The sequence below is a fragment of the Parasteatoda tepidariorum genome, chromosome X2, assembly GCF_043381705.1.
Source record: "Parasteatoda tepidariorum isolate YZ-2023 chromosome X2, CAS_Ptep_4.0, whole genome shotgun sequence".
Lineage (NCBI taxonomy): Eukaryota > Metazoa > Arthropoda > Arachnida > Araneae > Theridiidae > Parasteatoda > Parasteatoda tepidariorum.
Genome location: NC_092215.1, coordinates 46,328,257 through 46,346,905, shown reverse-complemented (window position 1 = coordinate 46,346,905; position 18,649 = coordinate 46,328,257). Strand labels below are relative to the sequence as shown.

The 18,649-nt window shown below is 28.7% G+C and overlaps 1 protein-coding gene across 2 annotated transcripts; it reads left to right on the top strand.

Moving 5' to 3' along the window:
• The first annotated feature begins 3,864 nt into the window (after nt 1–3,864).
• LOC107438135 (neuronal membrane glycoprotein M6-a) lies at nt 3,865–18,157 on the top strand. Of its 2 annotated transcripts, XM_043041960.2 has the most exons (8): nt 3,865–4,064; nt 5,042–5,077; nt 8,403–8,553; nt 10,190–10,349; nt 12,022–12,178; nt 13,484–13,566; nt 14,223–14,288; nt 14,370–15,269. In XM_043041960.2, the coding sequence occupies exons 1-8, from the start codon at nt 3,998–4,000 to the stop codon at nt 14,496–14,498; spliced, it is 849 nt and encodes a 282-aa protein (XP_042897894.1). In that variant the 5' UTR covers nt 3,865–3,997; the 3' UTR covers nt 14,499–15,269. The 2 variants fall into 2 exon arrangements, with proteins under 2 accessions (XP_042897894.1, XP_015905820.1); XM_016050334.4 differs by lacking the exon at nt 5,042–5,077 and having other exon boundaries at nt 3,869–4,064; nt 14,370–18,157.
• Nucleotides 18,158–18,649: the final 492 nt, after the last annotated feature.

The window sequence follows — 18,649 nt, the reverse complement described above, 5'->3', positions numbered from 1 at the left end:
AAAAATATATGCCTCTACAAGCATAAAATTATATACCTGAGGATGAAGAATAATTACCTGAGGTACAACAAAATACATTTGAGGTTGATTTATAACAACCAGAAGTGTAAAACGACACACCACAGGTTGATAAATATATACCTCTACAAGCATAAAATTATATACCTGAGGTTGAAAAATAATTACCTGACGTCGAACAAAATACACCTGAGGTTGATTTATAATAACCTGAAGTGTAAAATGGCACACCTTAGGTTGTTGAATAAATACTTCCGCAAGTGTAAAAAAATATACTTCAGGCTGAAACATATATACCTCTGGAGGTATATTTAAGGTATATTTGAGGTTGATTTTGAGGTATTCATTTGCACCCTTTTCAACCTTTACGACGTATTTAAACAACAACCTCCTTTATACCTTTAAAATATACCTCGTTTATACCTCATTTATACCTCGATTTTTTCATAAGGGCTGGCTCTTTCAGTAAATCTTTTTCCGGAGGAAAATTTGCCACAGACACTCTTCACTATAATCTCATCAATAGCTCTTGTGTTAGCAATCGCTCTGGTATTATCCAAAATGAAAGAGACAGTACTCTCATCGGGACTCATTTTGAATAATACAGCTCTTCTACTTGCAGGTACTTTTATACATACACAACAGGATGTGCACCAGAGCTTCAAAAGTAATATCAGAACGGGTCATTCACGCCACAGGATGTACGCGGAAATGTCTTTTTTTAAGGAAAAAGAAGAAGAAAACTTTAAAAAAAAATTAATCTTTAACCAGTGGCGATATGCCGAGACTTCAACAGCCCCCTATTTACCATCCATGTGATGGGTGTAAGCAACACAAGATTTGTCCTGATCATCAAAAGTCGTCAGCGTATCAGCTTGCAAAGATCACTCAGGTCCGAAAAATCTGAGAAGCCAAAGCAATTCATCATAACACTGTAAAAAGAAAAGGAAAAAAAATCAACTTAGCTTTTCAAAAGAAATTTCCGAACCGATTCCTGCTGTGGGTTACATATTCAGAATTTGTTGTGTGTTGCATACTGATGCTTGATACTGCAAGAGTTACAACACAGACAGATTTTGAGGTGATTTTTTTTTTCAAATTTCACACCATTTCCTTCTAGATGGCAATTTAATTTGTTTTGAGTTTCCAAGCGTGGAAGTTGCGTACCAGTAGTTCCGAATGAATGCCTTTTAGGTGAGTTTGGAAAGCTTCTTTTGCACAGAGTTTCAGAATTTCTATCATGGTTTTCCAATAAATTAGAGTTACGACTGTGTGAAAGTTTCTGTGCAAAGTTTCTAAAATTAAAATAATGGCATATTATTGTATAACCGTTGTTGAACAGCCGATCCAATTTTGTGTTTACGACTACTAATGTTCATCTCCGTAGCCTTGTAATTTTGAACCTAATCCAGAGGACAAAGGAATTCCTGGAGCAAGTATTGAGAGAAATTTACCTTTGTTGAGGACCTTTTGATGGAACTAACCCGCATTTGCGTTACACAGAGAGGAAAACCACGAAAAACTTCCGCGGTTAGCCAGACGGCAATGAGACTCTAATCTATTATCCGTATACCACTGAGGATATTTTACGTCAACACTGCGGTCGGTGGAAGACGTATGCGAAATTCTTATCGATCAGCCATCGCTGGGATTCGAACCCGTTTCACCTCATTGGAAAGCGAACGCTCTATCCCCTGAGCCATCGCGGCTCAACATGATGGTATTTTATTTTATATTATAACCGTCGTTGAACAGTCGACCCACTTTCGGGTTTACGACTACCAATGTTCAACTCCGTAGCCTTGTAATTATAAAACCCAGAGGTATTAGTTTATTATGGAAACATGGAGGAATTTGCGACTAACAGATTAAACGTGCATCAGTCACCATTTATTATGAGGGGTGGCTTCGGCCGGCGGGGATTGAACCCATGACATGGGCCCAGCTCCCTACTGACCAGGCAATCCCGGCCTAATATAATGTTATTTTATTTTATATTTTCCATCGTTGCACAGCCGACCCAATTTTGGGTTTACGGCTACTAATGTTGGATCAGTACCCCCAGAGGTATTAATTTACTATGGGAACATGGAGAACTTTGCGACTGACAGATTTAACGTGCATCAGTCACCATTTACTACACGGGGAGTCTTCGACTGCCGAGGATCGAACCCCACGACCCCTTAGACATGGGACCAGTGCCCTACAATCCAGGCTATCCCTGCCCTAATATAATGGTATTTTATTTTATAACCGTCGTTGAACAGCCGACCCAATTTCATGGGTTTACGACTACTTACGTTCAACTCCGTTGCCTTGTAATTTTGAGCCAATCCAGAAGACAAGGAAACTCCTGGATCAGTATCCCCAGAGGTATTGATTTGTTGTGGGGACATGGAGGACTTTGAGACTCGACAGATTTAACGTGCATCAGTCCCCATTTATTACACGGGGAGTCTTCGGCCGGCGAGGATCGAACCCACGACCTCTTGGATATGGGCCCAGCGCCCTACCGACCAGGCTATCCCGGTCCCCAGTATGATGGTATTGCAAGGAACCATATTTTGCTTGGAAAATGTGTCGAAATGTGCTACGTGATTACTCGACAAGATGACAGGGTCAGGAAAACTTTACGCCTGATTCGGGACTAGAGCATCTTGTTCCTCAAAGCCATTCATGAAGCCATTCTGCACTTTTTTTTTCTTTTTTTTTTTTACAATTAAGTACATCACATTAAGCTTTGTAATTTTGCATTGCAAAATAAAAAATTTGAGCGAAATCGATTGAATCGTTCCTGAGAAATCGAATTTGTACGACTTCTTTAAAATTTGATTTCTCAAGAACACTGCGACAGATTTTGCGCTCCTTTTGTATTTTGCTATGTAAATTTATTTACCCTAAAATGATGCACATAATTGCTTACCTTACAAATCAAAATTTTTTCGACTATTATTAAATAATAAAAGATAATACATATTTGCCATTAATAAATATTTCATCACTGAATGAGCTCCGTGTGCGGATGGGTGATCACTTTGATCAGCCTGCGAAGGGACCAAGGGTTTGTGGAACTTATCTTTGTTAAACTGTTCTATCAGAAAATTCCTTGACTTACCGCACAAGTCATCGAGATACCAACGAGGGGGCGCCATTCCCTCTGCAGAGGATCGAAATTGTGATAGCATGTTTTCGGATCATCCTCAGGGATATTTCCCGTACCGTCGCCAATAGTCCATTGTGCAGCGCTATAGCGACGTAAATGAACTACAACTACAACTAAACAATTCAGTCTCCAATTTGTCCCGCAGTGGACTGATCGTTAAGACACGGTTCCCAGAAGATCACCGAAGTCAAACATCACTGGCTACGGTCAGAGTGCGGGTGGGTGACCACTTGGATCAGCCTGCGTAGGTACCGAGGGTGTGCGGTATGGGTCCTCATAAACTGTTCTACCGTAAAGTGCTCGACTTCGCGTGCAGGTCGTCGGGCTACCGAGGCTGGGGTGCCATCCCCTCTGCAGAGGATCAAAATTGCGATGGCATGTCTTCGGATCATCCTCAGGGATGTTTCCCAGACCGTCGCCAATGGCCCATTGTGCAGCTCTAGTGCGACGTAAATGAGCTACAACAACTACAACAACAACGTCTCCAATTTAATTACTTTCCCATGAAAGCTACAAGCGCATTAATAAAGCATGAATTTCAAAATGGATCGTCAAGATGCTATTACTTTTCGAACTAAAAATTGTAAACAATTTAAACCGTTGAAATACTTTCCAGTGCTTTTATAAGCTTAAAATTGTTTCGAGGGTAGCAACAGAGAAAACGCGTTGAATGTGATCTTCGTAAAAGGCATTTTGGAGCGTTTGCCACATACCTCCAACTGTCATAAGTTTGTTTTTGTTATTGTTTGCTTGAGATTTCGGCTTTTGTTAGTAGTTTAACGTTAGCAGATTTTTCATGTTATAAACTCTATAAAAATGTTTCGTAAAGCTTATTCCTATTCCAGTGTTTCTGAAGAACCTTCTTCTGGATGTTGTCGAGGCTGTAAGTTCTAGTTTTAATTTAATGTTCATATATATTAGTCATGTATGTATTTCAAAATTTGGTTTATGATAAACAAACAGCTCTGTGCTTTATAAAATTTGAATTGTCAATGTATCATTTTGAACATTTAATATCATGTCAATAAATATAGAATTAACATTCAAACGTTTGAGGTTTAAAATAAACACAAAAGTTAAAATTGTAAAAATCCAGTTTATGCACTTGTGCTTTATTTTTAAACAGAATTGCTTCGGATGGCTTCGTCTAATTTTTATTTCTTAGCCTATGATTGTTCTATGGTTTAATTTTTATTGTTTTGAACTTGTGATTTAATATTTTAGTTTTTTATTGTTTATTTTATTGAGTTTCAAATTATATGATTTTTCTGTGATCCACAGCATTTAAAGACCTTATTAGGAATATATAATGATGTTTATTAAACTTTTCGAAACAAAAGAGAACACTAAAATTAACCAGTATTTACATTTTCATTCACATTTTATTTTAAACTATTATTTTTTATCCTGATTTTAATCTTGCTTTTCAAAGTACAAAATAAGAATAAATGTTTATAATATCATTGTATTGATTTTATTATTTATATTTTTTCTTTATATTTAAATGTTTATGTGTTTACCTCATGTTATAAGTTAACTTCGGATGAGAAAACAAAAAAGAAATATGACTTACTTTCCAGTCTTGCTTTCAAGTATGATTTATTGACAATATTTTTTTTTAGTATCTTCTTTTAATACTAACCTTAAATGCCCTACTAGTCTAAGCTGACAGACATTTCCAAATGAAGTTGTTACAATGATGAAACCCTTTAAGTGATTTTATTGACTCAGATCTTCATTTGGTATGTTATAAGGCTTCTGACTTTAAAGGAGCTATCATTTATATTGTGATAAGCTTAGCAATGAGTACATTTCCTGGTCCCTTAATATTTCATTATCCTTTTCCATTGCAATTTGTAGATGGTTATATATATGAAGAAAAAGAGAAAAAAACTAGTGAGTTAATTCTAATTTATTCTTACATTTTATTCTAATTTCATTTTTTCACATCTCCTGAAAAGAATAAGAAAACATTCTTTACTACCAATTGTTTGGTTAATAGTTTTTCCTTGTTTATAATGTTTGAAACTTTCTTTTAATATTAATGTAAGAATACTTTCAACTACATTTAAAAAGATTAGTACTTAGACTTGTTTATATATTGTTTTAAAAAAATGATAAAATTTATGATAAAAATTTTATTATTTAATTTTTAAACAAATACTCAGTTTGACTGAATAAAAAAATATTCGGCAGAATAATAAAATATTCATCGGAATTGTCCAACTAAATATTAAAAACAATATTATTTTGGTTTATAGTAATAATATAAATTAATATATTTTATATAATATTACCATTGGATTATAATTATGCATTAAGCCTTTATAAAAATTTAACTGTTTATTAAATTTTTAAAAGAAATTATTTCAAATATTAAATTTAAAAAAAATTTTCACTTAATTAAATTATAAGTAAATAAGAATTAATTAATAATTGTATTTTTTTTAATGTCTAATACTTGAAAAATAATCTCAAAATAAGAATTGTATTATTTAAAATTGTTTCTAAGAGAAATATTTGTTCTGATTCCATTAAAGAAAAAAGCCTTCGAAGTTAGAAGATTGTAAACTGAATTGGTAATACATCTGCAACTGTTTTTGAATGTTTTTTTTTTTTCATCGTGGCCACTCTTGGCTCAATTTCATTAGTGCCAATTATGCTCCATGCCATTTCAGAATAAAATATTAATTTTACCTATAAACATATTTATTTATTACCTATATTTAAAATTTTACCTATAGGCATCACAGAGACCCAATTTTTGAGGGAGACAAAATTTAACTACACAGTTATAATAGTTTTCTAAATTTCACGCATACAAAACAAATTCTAAAATGTACTAAATACCTGCAAAATGATTCATTATTTTTATCTTTCTTATTTTTAATATTAAGAAATTTAAATTGATGATAATTCACGGTTTCTTTTTTATTTGTCTGATATATTTAGAGGGACTTGTATATGTTTCTAATTATTGAGGGAGACAAATACGTACTGTCTCCCCTCTAATGACACCTGTGTAAAATTAGACATTATTTAACACCAAATTACAGCTCATAAAACAAAAATACTTCAGATCTCTATCAAATCATTACCCCTTGGCAACAGTTTTATAATGGATTTGCACCCATTTATTGGTAAGTTTTACGCAACAAACTTTTTTTAACATTCCATAAATAAAAAATATTGCTAATCTGCATTAAATCATTACCCCTTTGCAACAGTTTTGTTAACCCTCTGCATAAAATTAAAAAGAAATTAAAAAAAAGATGAAATTTCCAAAAATGAATTTGTATAAAAACTCACCTGAAAGCATGTATTCTATTTTATTCTAAAATTCACAATCTTTAAAGATCTCCCACAACAACGATGCTTCACTTTTCTACTTAACAAATTCATGTTCTTGGCACATGAACAATTTATAAAAAAAGGTCTTTTCACTTTCCCAGGTTCATCATAGGCATTCCCTAAACAATCTTTTTCTAATGCAAACTTCTCTTGTAAACCTTTTATCACTGGCTGAGTCGTTCATAAAACATTCAAAAAACCATAACCAACATTCAACTCAAAATGCTACATACACTTAAAATCACTTTACAAAACCTAATTATTCCTACCAAAACATTCATTTTTCAAGGAAAAAAACGCCACGCAAAATTTTATCCTGAAACCAAAATTTAATAATTCTGCAAAAAATGTTACATATAAAACGAAATGCTGATTTAAAAAAAATTCAGCAGGTCAATATTCTTCTCCATTGATCTGCGTAAATAGAAATCAGTAATATACGTCATCAAAATGCCAAATATTCACATCCTTTACAATTTCCTCATTTTTATGTTCCACGCAATTATGAAACTCTCATATACATTATCAATCATCAAATATCTACTACCAACACAACCTTAGCTACGTCATTCAATATGTTCAGTTCTCTCATAATTCTATTTACATCTCCATGATAACTGTGTTACAACTGAAGAAAGCTTATTTTAAGCTATGCCGAATTTGAAATGAATACTTGATTGATCAAAGAAAATAATATATTTTTGTGTTGGATCAATAATGATCATTTATTATATAAAGCACAAAGATGCCAACTTGCTCCGGACAGCAAATAAATATTTTCGATTGGTAGTTTACTAATTATGATTCTTGGTTTAATAAATTAAATTTATAAGGTTTTAAACCAATACTATTTCTAAATAATTCAAAGGCTTATGTAATTCACCACTTTATTACAATTAAGTCATGCAAAACCATTAAAAAAAAAACGCAAAATTTGTCAAATATTTGCAAATTTTGGTTTAAGATTAACAACCATTTTTTTAATTATTTTGGTGTGTCCGGAGCAGTTGGCATCTCTGAAGGCATATAATCTTATACTATTTATACCTAGATTTTTGCATTATATATAAAATAATGTTTTATAAAATTTAGTAATCTTATGAACAAAACGTTTCAATTGAAAAATAAAATAATGAAGCTGTTCAAACTAAAATCTTTATAATCTCTAAAAGCGTCCTTAAACAGATAATAGCTTGCTAACTGAAACTGTTTGTAAGTTTAAAAATTAAAAAAAAAATTCAAAGCTTTTTTAAAAAAGTATTTTTATTACTTAAAGTCTGAATATTTTTGTTTGGTTTTAGCAAACTGTTTAAAACTAAGTAAACTTTGTATTATATCTTTAATGCTGAGCATGTTTAATGAAAATAAAAATGGCCAAATATCGGTTATTGTTTGGATGAATAACGAAATGCTCCGTCAAGCAATAGCCTAATCCACTATTCAATTTTAATATTTATTGCCACACTGATTGGATTAATTGAGATACTATAGAAAAAGATGAAGTCTGATTACTATTTATTCATAGTTGGTTGTTAGAAAATTAATCTAGGTATTTTTATGAATATGTGATTTAAAAATTTGAGCTTTTGGGTCATTCCATAATTTGACTTTAAATGTCTTGTATGTAATGAACATTGATTAATTATTTTAGGAACATTGATTAATTATCAATTCAACTAAATAATTTTTTTGATTTGCATAGTGAAAAGTATATAAAATCATTAAAATAATTTTTTATTTCTATTTTCATTGTAATAAAGGAGTATAAACATATGGCTGTCAAATGTAGCATACATATTATATACTACAGATTGATACTTTAATATATTCTGTGTTATTTTTATAATCTCTTGAAAAACTTTCATTTCAGCATGTCGCTGCTTAACAAGGATACCTTACGCCACATTAATAGCTACTGTATTATGCTGTACTGGAGTAGGCATTTTTCTTGGTTCATTTTATCGTGGTATTTCTCTTACTCTTCGTACATTTGAAGAAGTTTTCCATTTCCAGTTTGATTGGTGAGCTTCCCTTTTTTTTCAATAAAACTTGATTTTGTTTCATACAGGATCTCAATTACAACCAACTATATACTTAGTACTTTTATAATACTGTAGAACCTTGATCGATTATTTCCCAAGAGACCATTCATTTCGAATGATAAATACGAGAAAACGAAGAATGCGGGTCAACTTAAAATATCATTTAATAAGTAGAAAATGTATGAAAATGGATAAATTTATAATAAGTATTTAAAAAAAATTAGTTGAAAAAAATTGAAAGAAGAATAAGTACTACATTTATTTATAAGTATTTAAAAATCTTGATTTTCTTTCTCTTTAGCGTAAACAATAAATTTTCAACATTTGTTGCAGATTGTTGATCATTTTCTGAAAATTCATGTCAATACAAATGTTCCTAATTTTTTAAAGGCTTTGAGGCCTTCAAATGTTTTCTCTAGTTCGCCATCTTGTGTCTTCATCCCTATCACTTTGAACCTCTCCAGCTTCTTCAACCATTTCTTAAACTGATACTATCACAATTTTCACCATTTTTATTAACTGATGCATAAACTTCAAACCTCTTATTTGAGGTATTTTACTTAAACTGTGACAAATCCACATTTTCTTCATTATTAGCACCAGAAATACCTGTTTTCTTTCCCCTCAAAACAAATTGACTTCAATGTTTTTTCAAATGTCAGTACTATTTCTGAATGATAGAAAATCTGCTAGTTTTAAAAATGTTCTAAATGGATATTATTGAAATGATCTAATGGATAAGTTTATTAGCTATACCTGCAATAAATAAAGATATGCATTCAGTATCCATTCTATTTCATAAATACATCTAATGTTACTTTTTAAATATGTTTCTTCAAAAGACTAAAAAAATTGTTTTGATTAATCCAACATCAAACAAAACAGAATTGAAAGAATTCAGTTTAAAAATTAAATTTTTACTTTAGAGTCAATGAGAAATTCTAAGACAATTTATGTTAGTTCAAGCTATCCAACATTTCGAGTTATCCATGTTCAAAAGTATTTTTAACCTTCTGGGTGATTCACATTTGGGCAAGGAACTGATAAAATTTTCCACTTTACAGAATTTAAATAACAAGTAAGTTTTTTTTCCTTGCAATAAATTTCACTTCTGTTTTTCGAAAACGATATGTTTTTGTTTACAATTTTTCATGTATCCAGCCTTAGACTTAGAGATTGAGCAGCTCCAAAGCACAGGGCACATCGACCAGATTTCTATTGTACCCAAACCCTAAATCATGATTAGCAAGAAAGCCTTTTGGCTGAAATATATAGTTCAGCAAACACCTGACTTGCACTTCCCAGGCCTTTATGCAGTGTTGCCCTAAATGCTCACAATTATAAACCTCACAATCACAAAGTATAAATTGTGAAGTCTCCTCTTCAAGATGACAACCTCTATAAAGAGGATTATGTATCCGATATTAGTACTTGTTACAGTTTTTATTATTATTTGGGGAAATTCTCAAAATATAATAAGAAGCTTGAAAAAAATTTATGGAATCAAATGTAATGAATAGATTTAGTTAAGTTTCTTTTTTTTTTTTTTTAAATAACTTGTCAGCTGTTTTAATATATGTTTTTTCCTTCATATTAATACATGTTTGTCTTTTAGGCTCATTGATTTGCATATTGTATTCATAATCATTGGGGGAGTTATGGGAGCTTTCAGCTTGATATTATTGTTGGTAGGCTTTCTTGCAACTGGTGCTACCAGGGAAAAAATATATAGAGGATTCAAATCAAGAATTGGTGGACGTTTATCTTGTGCTTTTGTAAGTTTTTCTGTATTTTCACAGTTTTAAAATTTTTATTATTGTTTATAAAATTTGCTTCTCTATTTCTATTTCTCAACATTTAGAGCAACATTCATATTTCTTTTTAGTCTTTCTTCTGTGATGTGCATCTTTGCATATTTAGTACAGTGTTTGCATACTATTGTTCCCCATTTTTAATATTTGCTATCTGAAACTAAGAAAAATATGAACTCTAAGAAAAATAACTCTAAAAAAATATGGATATTTGATTTGAAACACAGCATTTTATTCAACTAAACTCTACTTACTTACTAAATATTTGTGGTTGACAAGTAGAAATTTTGCATCCTTATTTATATTTATAATAACTGGATTTCCCCATTTATTAAATAAAAATCACTCTATAACATTATCTCTGTTTTTATTTTATTTTTCTGTAAGGTATCAATGATTGTGTAATAAAATTTAAAAACGACTGGAAAAAAAATTTTTGGATTGGCACAAATCAAAACACAATCCTAATCATTTTTTTTTCAATGGAATGAAAAAATTTTATTTCAGCATTATCCTCTGCAAATTTATAATTTTTTTTGCAAGATATTCTTTTTCACTCATTTGTTTTTAGAGCCGAACTATTCATTTTTCAACACTACTCCTAAAATTAGTTTTGTTGAAATCATTAAGCTAAATTAAGAACTCAGAAATATAACTATATTCTTCAGCGCTGAAAGTTTTTACAGGACATTTTTTCTCAGTGATAATGAACTTATTAATAAAAAATAAAAAAACATTAACTGACAGAGCTTTATGACACATATTCTGAGAATTTGCTCATAAACTATAGCTATTTTTCTAGCTTTTTTTTTTTTTTTTTTTTTTTTTTTTTTTTTTTTTTTTTTTTTTNTTTTTTTTTTTTTGAAAACCTGTTTTTCTTTTGCAATTTTAATAAGCAAGGAGGGTTTTAAAAAACATTTTTTTAAAAAGAAATTTGCCCAAATATGACATTTAGAGTTCGTTGATAATTTTTTTAGAAACTTCTGTAAATTCTGATTATTGAATTCTGAATATTAGCCCATTTTCTAGATTAAAGGAAAATCTATGTATTTTTATAGGTTAGAACAGAGTACTATGGCTTGCATGTCAAAGCCCTCAAAAGAAGGTGCTATTTACTGGGCTCCCAGTGATCTTGAAAGATAAATCATATAATAACAAAATTTATATCTTGAAATAATTTTTTATTTTGATTACCACAATAATCCTTTAACTCAAACACTTATAAAGAATTATGAGATCTACTAGATCAAAAATATTGAATATTTTTGAAAAAATTGATTTATCAATATACTGAACAAATTTCTAAAATCAGGAAGTATTATCATAAACGATTATGTGTATCACTTAATATAAATTAACTTTCGTTTCATTTTCAAACTGCTTTTTACTGTTATAAGCATTCACCAGAACATTCTGTGCAGCTAGTATATTGTCTTAAAAATATTCTATTCTTGCATCAACATATTCTCATTATTGCACATTCTATTGTAATTATTTGTAAATAGTGTTAAAAAGGTTTAATGGACTTTAAAAACTTATTTTGTAAGAGATAAAGAATAAATAATGTCACTGCATCTTTTATTGGAATTTATGAGATTTCAACTTTTAAAATGTTTTTTTATTTATTATTTTGCAGTTTATGGGACTAACCTATATATTGGAGTTAGTTTGGCTGATTGTCTTTGTCTCTCTGGTTCTTATTACATTTGTGTTCTCTGTTTGGTGGGGAATGTGTAATAATCTAAAGTATGAGCCCAATCCTGAAAATAGATGCATTGATTTGAAACCTTTGGGTTAGTTTAATTGCTCTTTATACTTCAATTTTAGTTAAATATGTGTTAGTATTTATGCAAAATATCACTTTAATGTTTGTAAAGCTAATAATCATCTCTTCTTTTGCTTTTTTTTTCTTCATTACTTTAAAATTTGCATTTTATTATTATTTCTTACAAGTTTTCCACAGAGAATCTGAATACTGGTTATTGTCAGGATATTTATTATTTGATTAATATTGCTTTTTTTTTTCCGAAGCCTGAAAATTTCTGAAGTAAATATAAAAAAATTATCAGTCTTTCAATTGATGGCAATAATAAGTAGTCAATAAGACTCAAGGTAAATTCTAATGTCTGTTATTGCTATTTTTTGTAGTTAAAATTACTTTATGCTAAATCAGAATATAAGTAAGCAAATCGATAGCTTCAAATTTTCAATATTAATATATTAAAAAGAAAAAGGTTTTGTTTACCAGTAAAAAAAATTTGTGCAACAAAATTATGGTCCAAAATTTTGTTGAAGTTACCATGAAGAGTTGGATAGTTTTTTTTTTTTTTTTGTTTTTCTGAAACAGAGTGAGACCCTTGTCTTAGTTTATATATTTGTTGGTTGCACACTGTATTGATCAAAATATCTTTTCAATTATAGTTGTAGATACCTACTGCTAAAGGGGCAATTGAAACTGGTTTCTTTTCTTTTGAAACTTATCTGACTCCAAACTTTAGTACTTGTTTTATGTTGTTTAGTGTTCTATATATATGTATTTTAAAAGGATCTGTTTTTATTTTCATTTGCTCATTGTCTGTAGCCTAAGTTATCGCTAAAAAGGAAGTTAATTTTTCAAATAAATTCTTAATTTATAAAAAATGTTCATATGCCAAACTAACAAGTTTTTTTGAAGAAATGTTAAGCTCATAAGTGAATTCTTTTGCTTAATTCATTGTTCTTTTTTTTAAATTTTGGCCAGTATTTTGTCCTTGAAACCACTCCTATAGCTATGCCGCTGCATTTTTTATTAAAATATATTGTCCATTTTTTTTTCAACTCCACAATTAGCTAAAAAGCTTTGCATCTCTTTTTCCCCTTCAAAACAATGTAATTATAGTAATATTGTTAGTGTTTAAATTAATGATTGAAAATTTTTGTTTAGGCCATTAATCCCTAAACCATTGTTCATTACTTTTTTTTTACAATGTTCATATTAAAAACCGCTTTTATAACAATGCATTATATGCGTAGTAATGTGTTTTTAAAACTTTCTGTTTTGAGATATTATTTATCTATATATATAAGCACAAATACAGTTTTTTTTTATTCTCATTCAGCTTTTATGTTCCCTAATGGCACAGACATGAACTTACTTCGAATTTGTGATGGTGGAAAACAAAAGAATTTCTGCAAAGACTGTGTAAGAATTTTATGTCTCTTTCTATCATTATTATAACTAGCATTAAAAATATATATCTAGTATTAAGAATAATAAATTTAATTATATTCAGGAATAAAGCATTTATTTCTGATGTACAAAATACTTAAGAAATAAAATAAAATTTGTTGTTGAGATATTTTTACATAAGAATTAGTAGAGAGTTATGTAAAAGAGTCAAAACATATTTCTTTTCAAAAATAAAAACTTTATATTTTCATAATGAGACTAAATTGAAAAATAAATTATGAATATATTTTATCTTCCAATCTATAAGACTTTTCTGAATTGCAAGTAAAATGTACAAAAAGTGGAGCTGCAATAAATATTATAATTAAAATATTCAGTTTCAACCAAATTTGATGAATCAGTTTTTGAGTAAATACTATTCTAATAATTGTATTCATTTGTCATCTATTTGTTCATTTTAAAAGTCCAGAAAATGTCCTGATTTTTTCTTTAGTCATTGAGACTTTGTGTAATTTACACTAACTCTAGCAAGCACCCACATATTTGTCTTCACTATTGGTCGAATATGGCTGATTGTTACTCTTTCTATGTTGATATGTCTGCAACTTGAAATAAATATCATTTTATTATATGATTTCTTTCTTAATAAAGTTTATGACTTTTGATAGGTTGAACCTGCAGAAGTGCTATTTATTGTTGCTCTTGCTGCAAGCTTTTTAGTTGTGCTTAGCTTGGTAAGTAGCATCTATTATTGATATTGATTTTTTTTTCTGCAAATTATTTTACATGTTTTGCTCAAAATATCCATTTTTCAGATACATTACTTAATGTGCTTATCTGCAAACTATGCTCGAATCAAAGATAACGAAAAGTTTCAAGAACTTCAAGAGTTGCAATTTCTACAAGATACTGAGATGGGAACACTATCAAAAGATAGATTCTGAAATATTTTAGTGAAAGTTTTATGGTTGTCTTGCAAAATATTTCATGTATTCCACTTTTTGCAGAAGTATTATTTTAATATCCAAGTGTTTTTATCGAAGTTCTTTCATAAAACTTCACTATTTTTTGTTACTTAAAATTTTTAGATGTATAAAATCACACAAATATTTTGTATGGTATTTAGCTATGCAATTTTTACACTCTTTAAATTGTTTCTCTCTATTTGAAAAATATATAGTGTTGTTGTAAGATATTAATTATTGCATTTACAATTACATTTTCATATACACCTTAACAAAGTCATGACTTCTAAACGTTTCATTACTCTGAAAAGTTTAACACATTCCACTATATACTTGAAAGTTATATTTTGCACTTTCATTAATAAATATATGTGTGATAAATGTATCTCTTTTTAAAATCAATTAAAATACTACTAACTTCTGTTATGAATCATTTGTTTGGATTTAAATTTTATAAAAATTATTAACTCTAGTGATCTATGTGAGTTTTAATACATTTGAAATTCAAAGAAATTTATATTTAATGAGAAAATTACAGTGCAATTTTTACATTCAATATTATTGATATTTTATGTGCATTTATATTTTATCAATTTACTTATTTTGTCATTCATTTTATATCATTCTCATTTTAAAGGCAGCTTTTTAGCATTTTATTTTACTTAAGATATATATCAAGTATTTATAGTGTGCTGTATAAATTTTATTCAAAAGTAGCTGTAGTAATTTTTTTAGAAAAATAAGGAAAAATAACTTTTTTTAGCAGACTTAATCAGATAAACGAACTTGCCTTTAGTCTGCAGTACAGGTGTTATTTAAAATTTCGTTTTTACCAATAACAATAATAATGAATTTGACTTGCTTTATAAGTCTTAACCTGCAAGATTTTGTTTAGAAACAGTGCTCATCCAGTAACAAAAATGTGAGTTTGAATTTCTATTATTATTGTTCCTAATTAGATTCACCTTTAAAAATTGAAACTGCTGCCGTATTTCAGAATTTTTCTTTATTTAATTTATAAGTTACGACTGTTTTAGTTGTTCATTTTGAGTGTAAGGAATTTAATGTGCATAACAGCATGTTACTTTGTCTGGTTTTTATTTTTTATTTGAAAAAGAATTTAAAAATTTTGATTCATGAATTCTTCCTGTGATAAACTCATTAGATTTTAAATACGAAGATCTGATATTAATATCAATTTTAGTCATCTGTTTTTCAATGAGTTTCTTCCTTTTCATTTTGCACTAGCAGTATTTGTTTATTTATTTTTTCAAAACTGTTTAGCTGAACTTTGGTGGCTAATATATTCTTCCATGACTTTGCTGTTAAAAAGATATCCTCATCGCTATCACTTAATTATATTTAATAGAAGTTTTTTTGCAGTGTTCTAAAGAAAAAAAACTTTAGCAATTTAATAAAAGCTCAGTTTTTTTAAAAAAAATTGTGTAATAAATGCATATTTTTTTACTATTTACTGTTAAGCTTTTCCATCAGATTTGAATGTTCACAAAAGCATTTGCATGTTATTTATTAATTGGTGCATTATTTGTTTGTTTTTTTCTTCTAATTTATTGTTTGCTTGGTCTATTTCAACTGTATCATTTTAATGTTTTTCTTATGTAAGGCTGCCATGCATAACTTTTCTTTACTATATATATATATATACATTTAGATAGTCAAAAAAACGAAATTTTTAATTTAAAAATGCTATAGTGCCAAAAAGATGTATTAAGTAAAAAGAAGAGAATCGATATAGAAAATTTTATAATCGGTTAATATCTTCTGGTCACGCAATGCACTTGAAATTTATGAAAAATTGAACATTTTTCTTTCATTTTTTTTTATTCCATTTAAATAAAATGGCCATGCTATAGTTTTTAATACTCAAGTTAAGGTTTAAGTAAAGGAACTAAGTTAAAATATCATTATTAGCTCAATGCATACCATGTTTAGAAAAAGAATTATTTTTCAAGATTCTCACACTTACTGTCTTTAATCAACAGCCTTATCATAACCTGTGGATGAGATAATAAGCAGTGCATTTAGTTTTATTTTCTTTTAGTAGGGCTTCTACAGTCTTGCAAAATTAAAGAGTTTTGACAAATATTTCACCAGGCTTTAGAATTTTTAAATTTAATTGAACTTTGATTTTAGGATTTCAACTTGGTAAGAACTAGTTAAAACATTTCAATTTCTCCAGATTTTTTCAACCATGTCATAAAATTTTCCAGATTGTAACAAATTTTGTTGAATCAGTAGTTTAGTATAATTTATAAATTTAATACTTTTTTGCTTACTTTGTCAGAATAGTATTGATTATCAAAACTGAAAGTAAATATAGAATATTTGAGAGCCAAAGAATGTAAAAAGGTGGGTGATTTTGAATGTCCTGCATTTGATTTTTTTTCAGAGCTAACTAATGATTAGTGAACATTTTCTATCATGCTGTTTTAAAGAGAGATTCAAATTATATATTAATGCAAATGGCAATTGCGTAAATTTTACATAAGAAGCTGGGCCAGTAGAAGAAATATTAAAATTCTTGTACGATAAAATATTTAATCCTAGACTGCGTAACATAGAACTGTTCGACTAATTCTTGTTTATCATTAACCAAACTAAAAAAAATTCAAAATTTATGCAAGTGTTATAAAGACAGATTTTGGCAATTTCGACCAACCAAATAATGTATGACACATTTGTCTCTTTCTTGATGTCTAACTGCAGCAAATGCAGAGTTGTACGGAGCTGTAAATAATGTTAATTCAGTCCTTCTGAGAATTTGAGGAAAGAAAAAAAATTACCTTCTTGAAATGATTCATGCATATGTGTTTCAATATAAGAGTGAATTTCATAGATTTCAAGCAACCATTTTTTAAGTAATTTCAAAATATCTCCGTATTAAACAATTTACTTCAAATTATGAATCTAGAAATTGAATGAAATTTGTTTTGTGATCTCATGGAAAATTTACTGTTTGTTATGATTGCAGTTTATGGGAAAAACATTCACGAGCATGATTGTACTGTAATCTAGGTTTTATTAAATGTACAATTCTGTAGTTAAGCACTATATACATAGATGCTCTATTGTACAAGCATAATAATTTTTCCTCTAGTTTACTGGCTTCTTAAAAAAAATTTATGTGCCTGCTATTTGTTAATATAAAACTTTAAATTTCTCTTAAAACAGCATTTAAAAAAATTGTGTTTCAATAATTTGCTCTGCTGGAAATTTTCTCTGGACCCCAGTTCTAGGACAGTCAAAATCTTGTCCAATAATTACCTTCTTTGATTCATTATGTGGATGCTAATAATCTATAATAGTATAAGTCATAAAATTTGAAATAATGTTATTTTTACTTATTTCACTTTTTTAAGCAATAAGTATAAGAAAAAATAGCGTGTTGATTTCACAATGTTGAGTAAAATTAAAAAATTTAAGAAAATGTTCAATTTTTTCAGTTTTTATAAATTTTAAGTGCAATGCGCAACCAAAGATATAAAGAAATTTAAAAAAAACTTTATATCAATTTTCTTCTTTTTACATGTCGCATCTTTTCTGCACATTTTTTCTTTAAAAATATTGTTGTTGTTTTTTTGTTTACCCTAATATGCAGATTACTAGTTTGAAAATTTCTCATAATATTTTAAAATGTTTCTCTAATTTTTATGCTTTCGTATGTTGAAGCTTATTATTTTAATATTTACAAAATTTAACTTTGTGTAACTTTTTTTAATATATAAACAGCTTATGAGTATAGCAAATGTTAAGAAGTCCAATTGGTATTTGCATTATTACTCAAATTTCAGCTTTCAAATGTATAATGGTTTTCCCTTCAAACTAACCTGCTTATTTTCCTCTAAAGATTTGAAGGCAAAAAAAAAACATTTTTTTACATCAATTTCTTAAAGAGTACTAGTGAGTGTAATAAATTCACTAATGTGAGGTCTCTGATCCAAGCATTACAATTTTTTTTTTATGATTTTCTTTAAATTTATGTCTTTAATTATTTAAAATGTGTCAAATTTTATGTTCGATTGACAGATTTCAGTTCAATTTGAAAAGTTATTGTTTTTGCCATTTTAAATTATGAACTTTTAAATAACTTAGATATTTTCACAATTGAA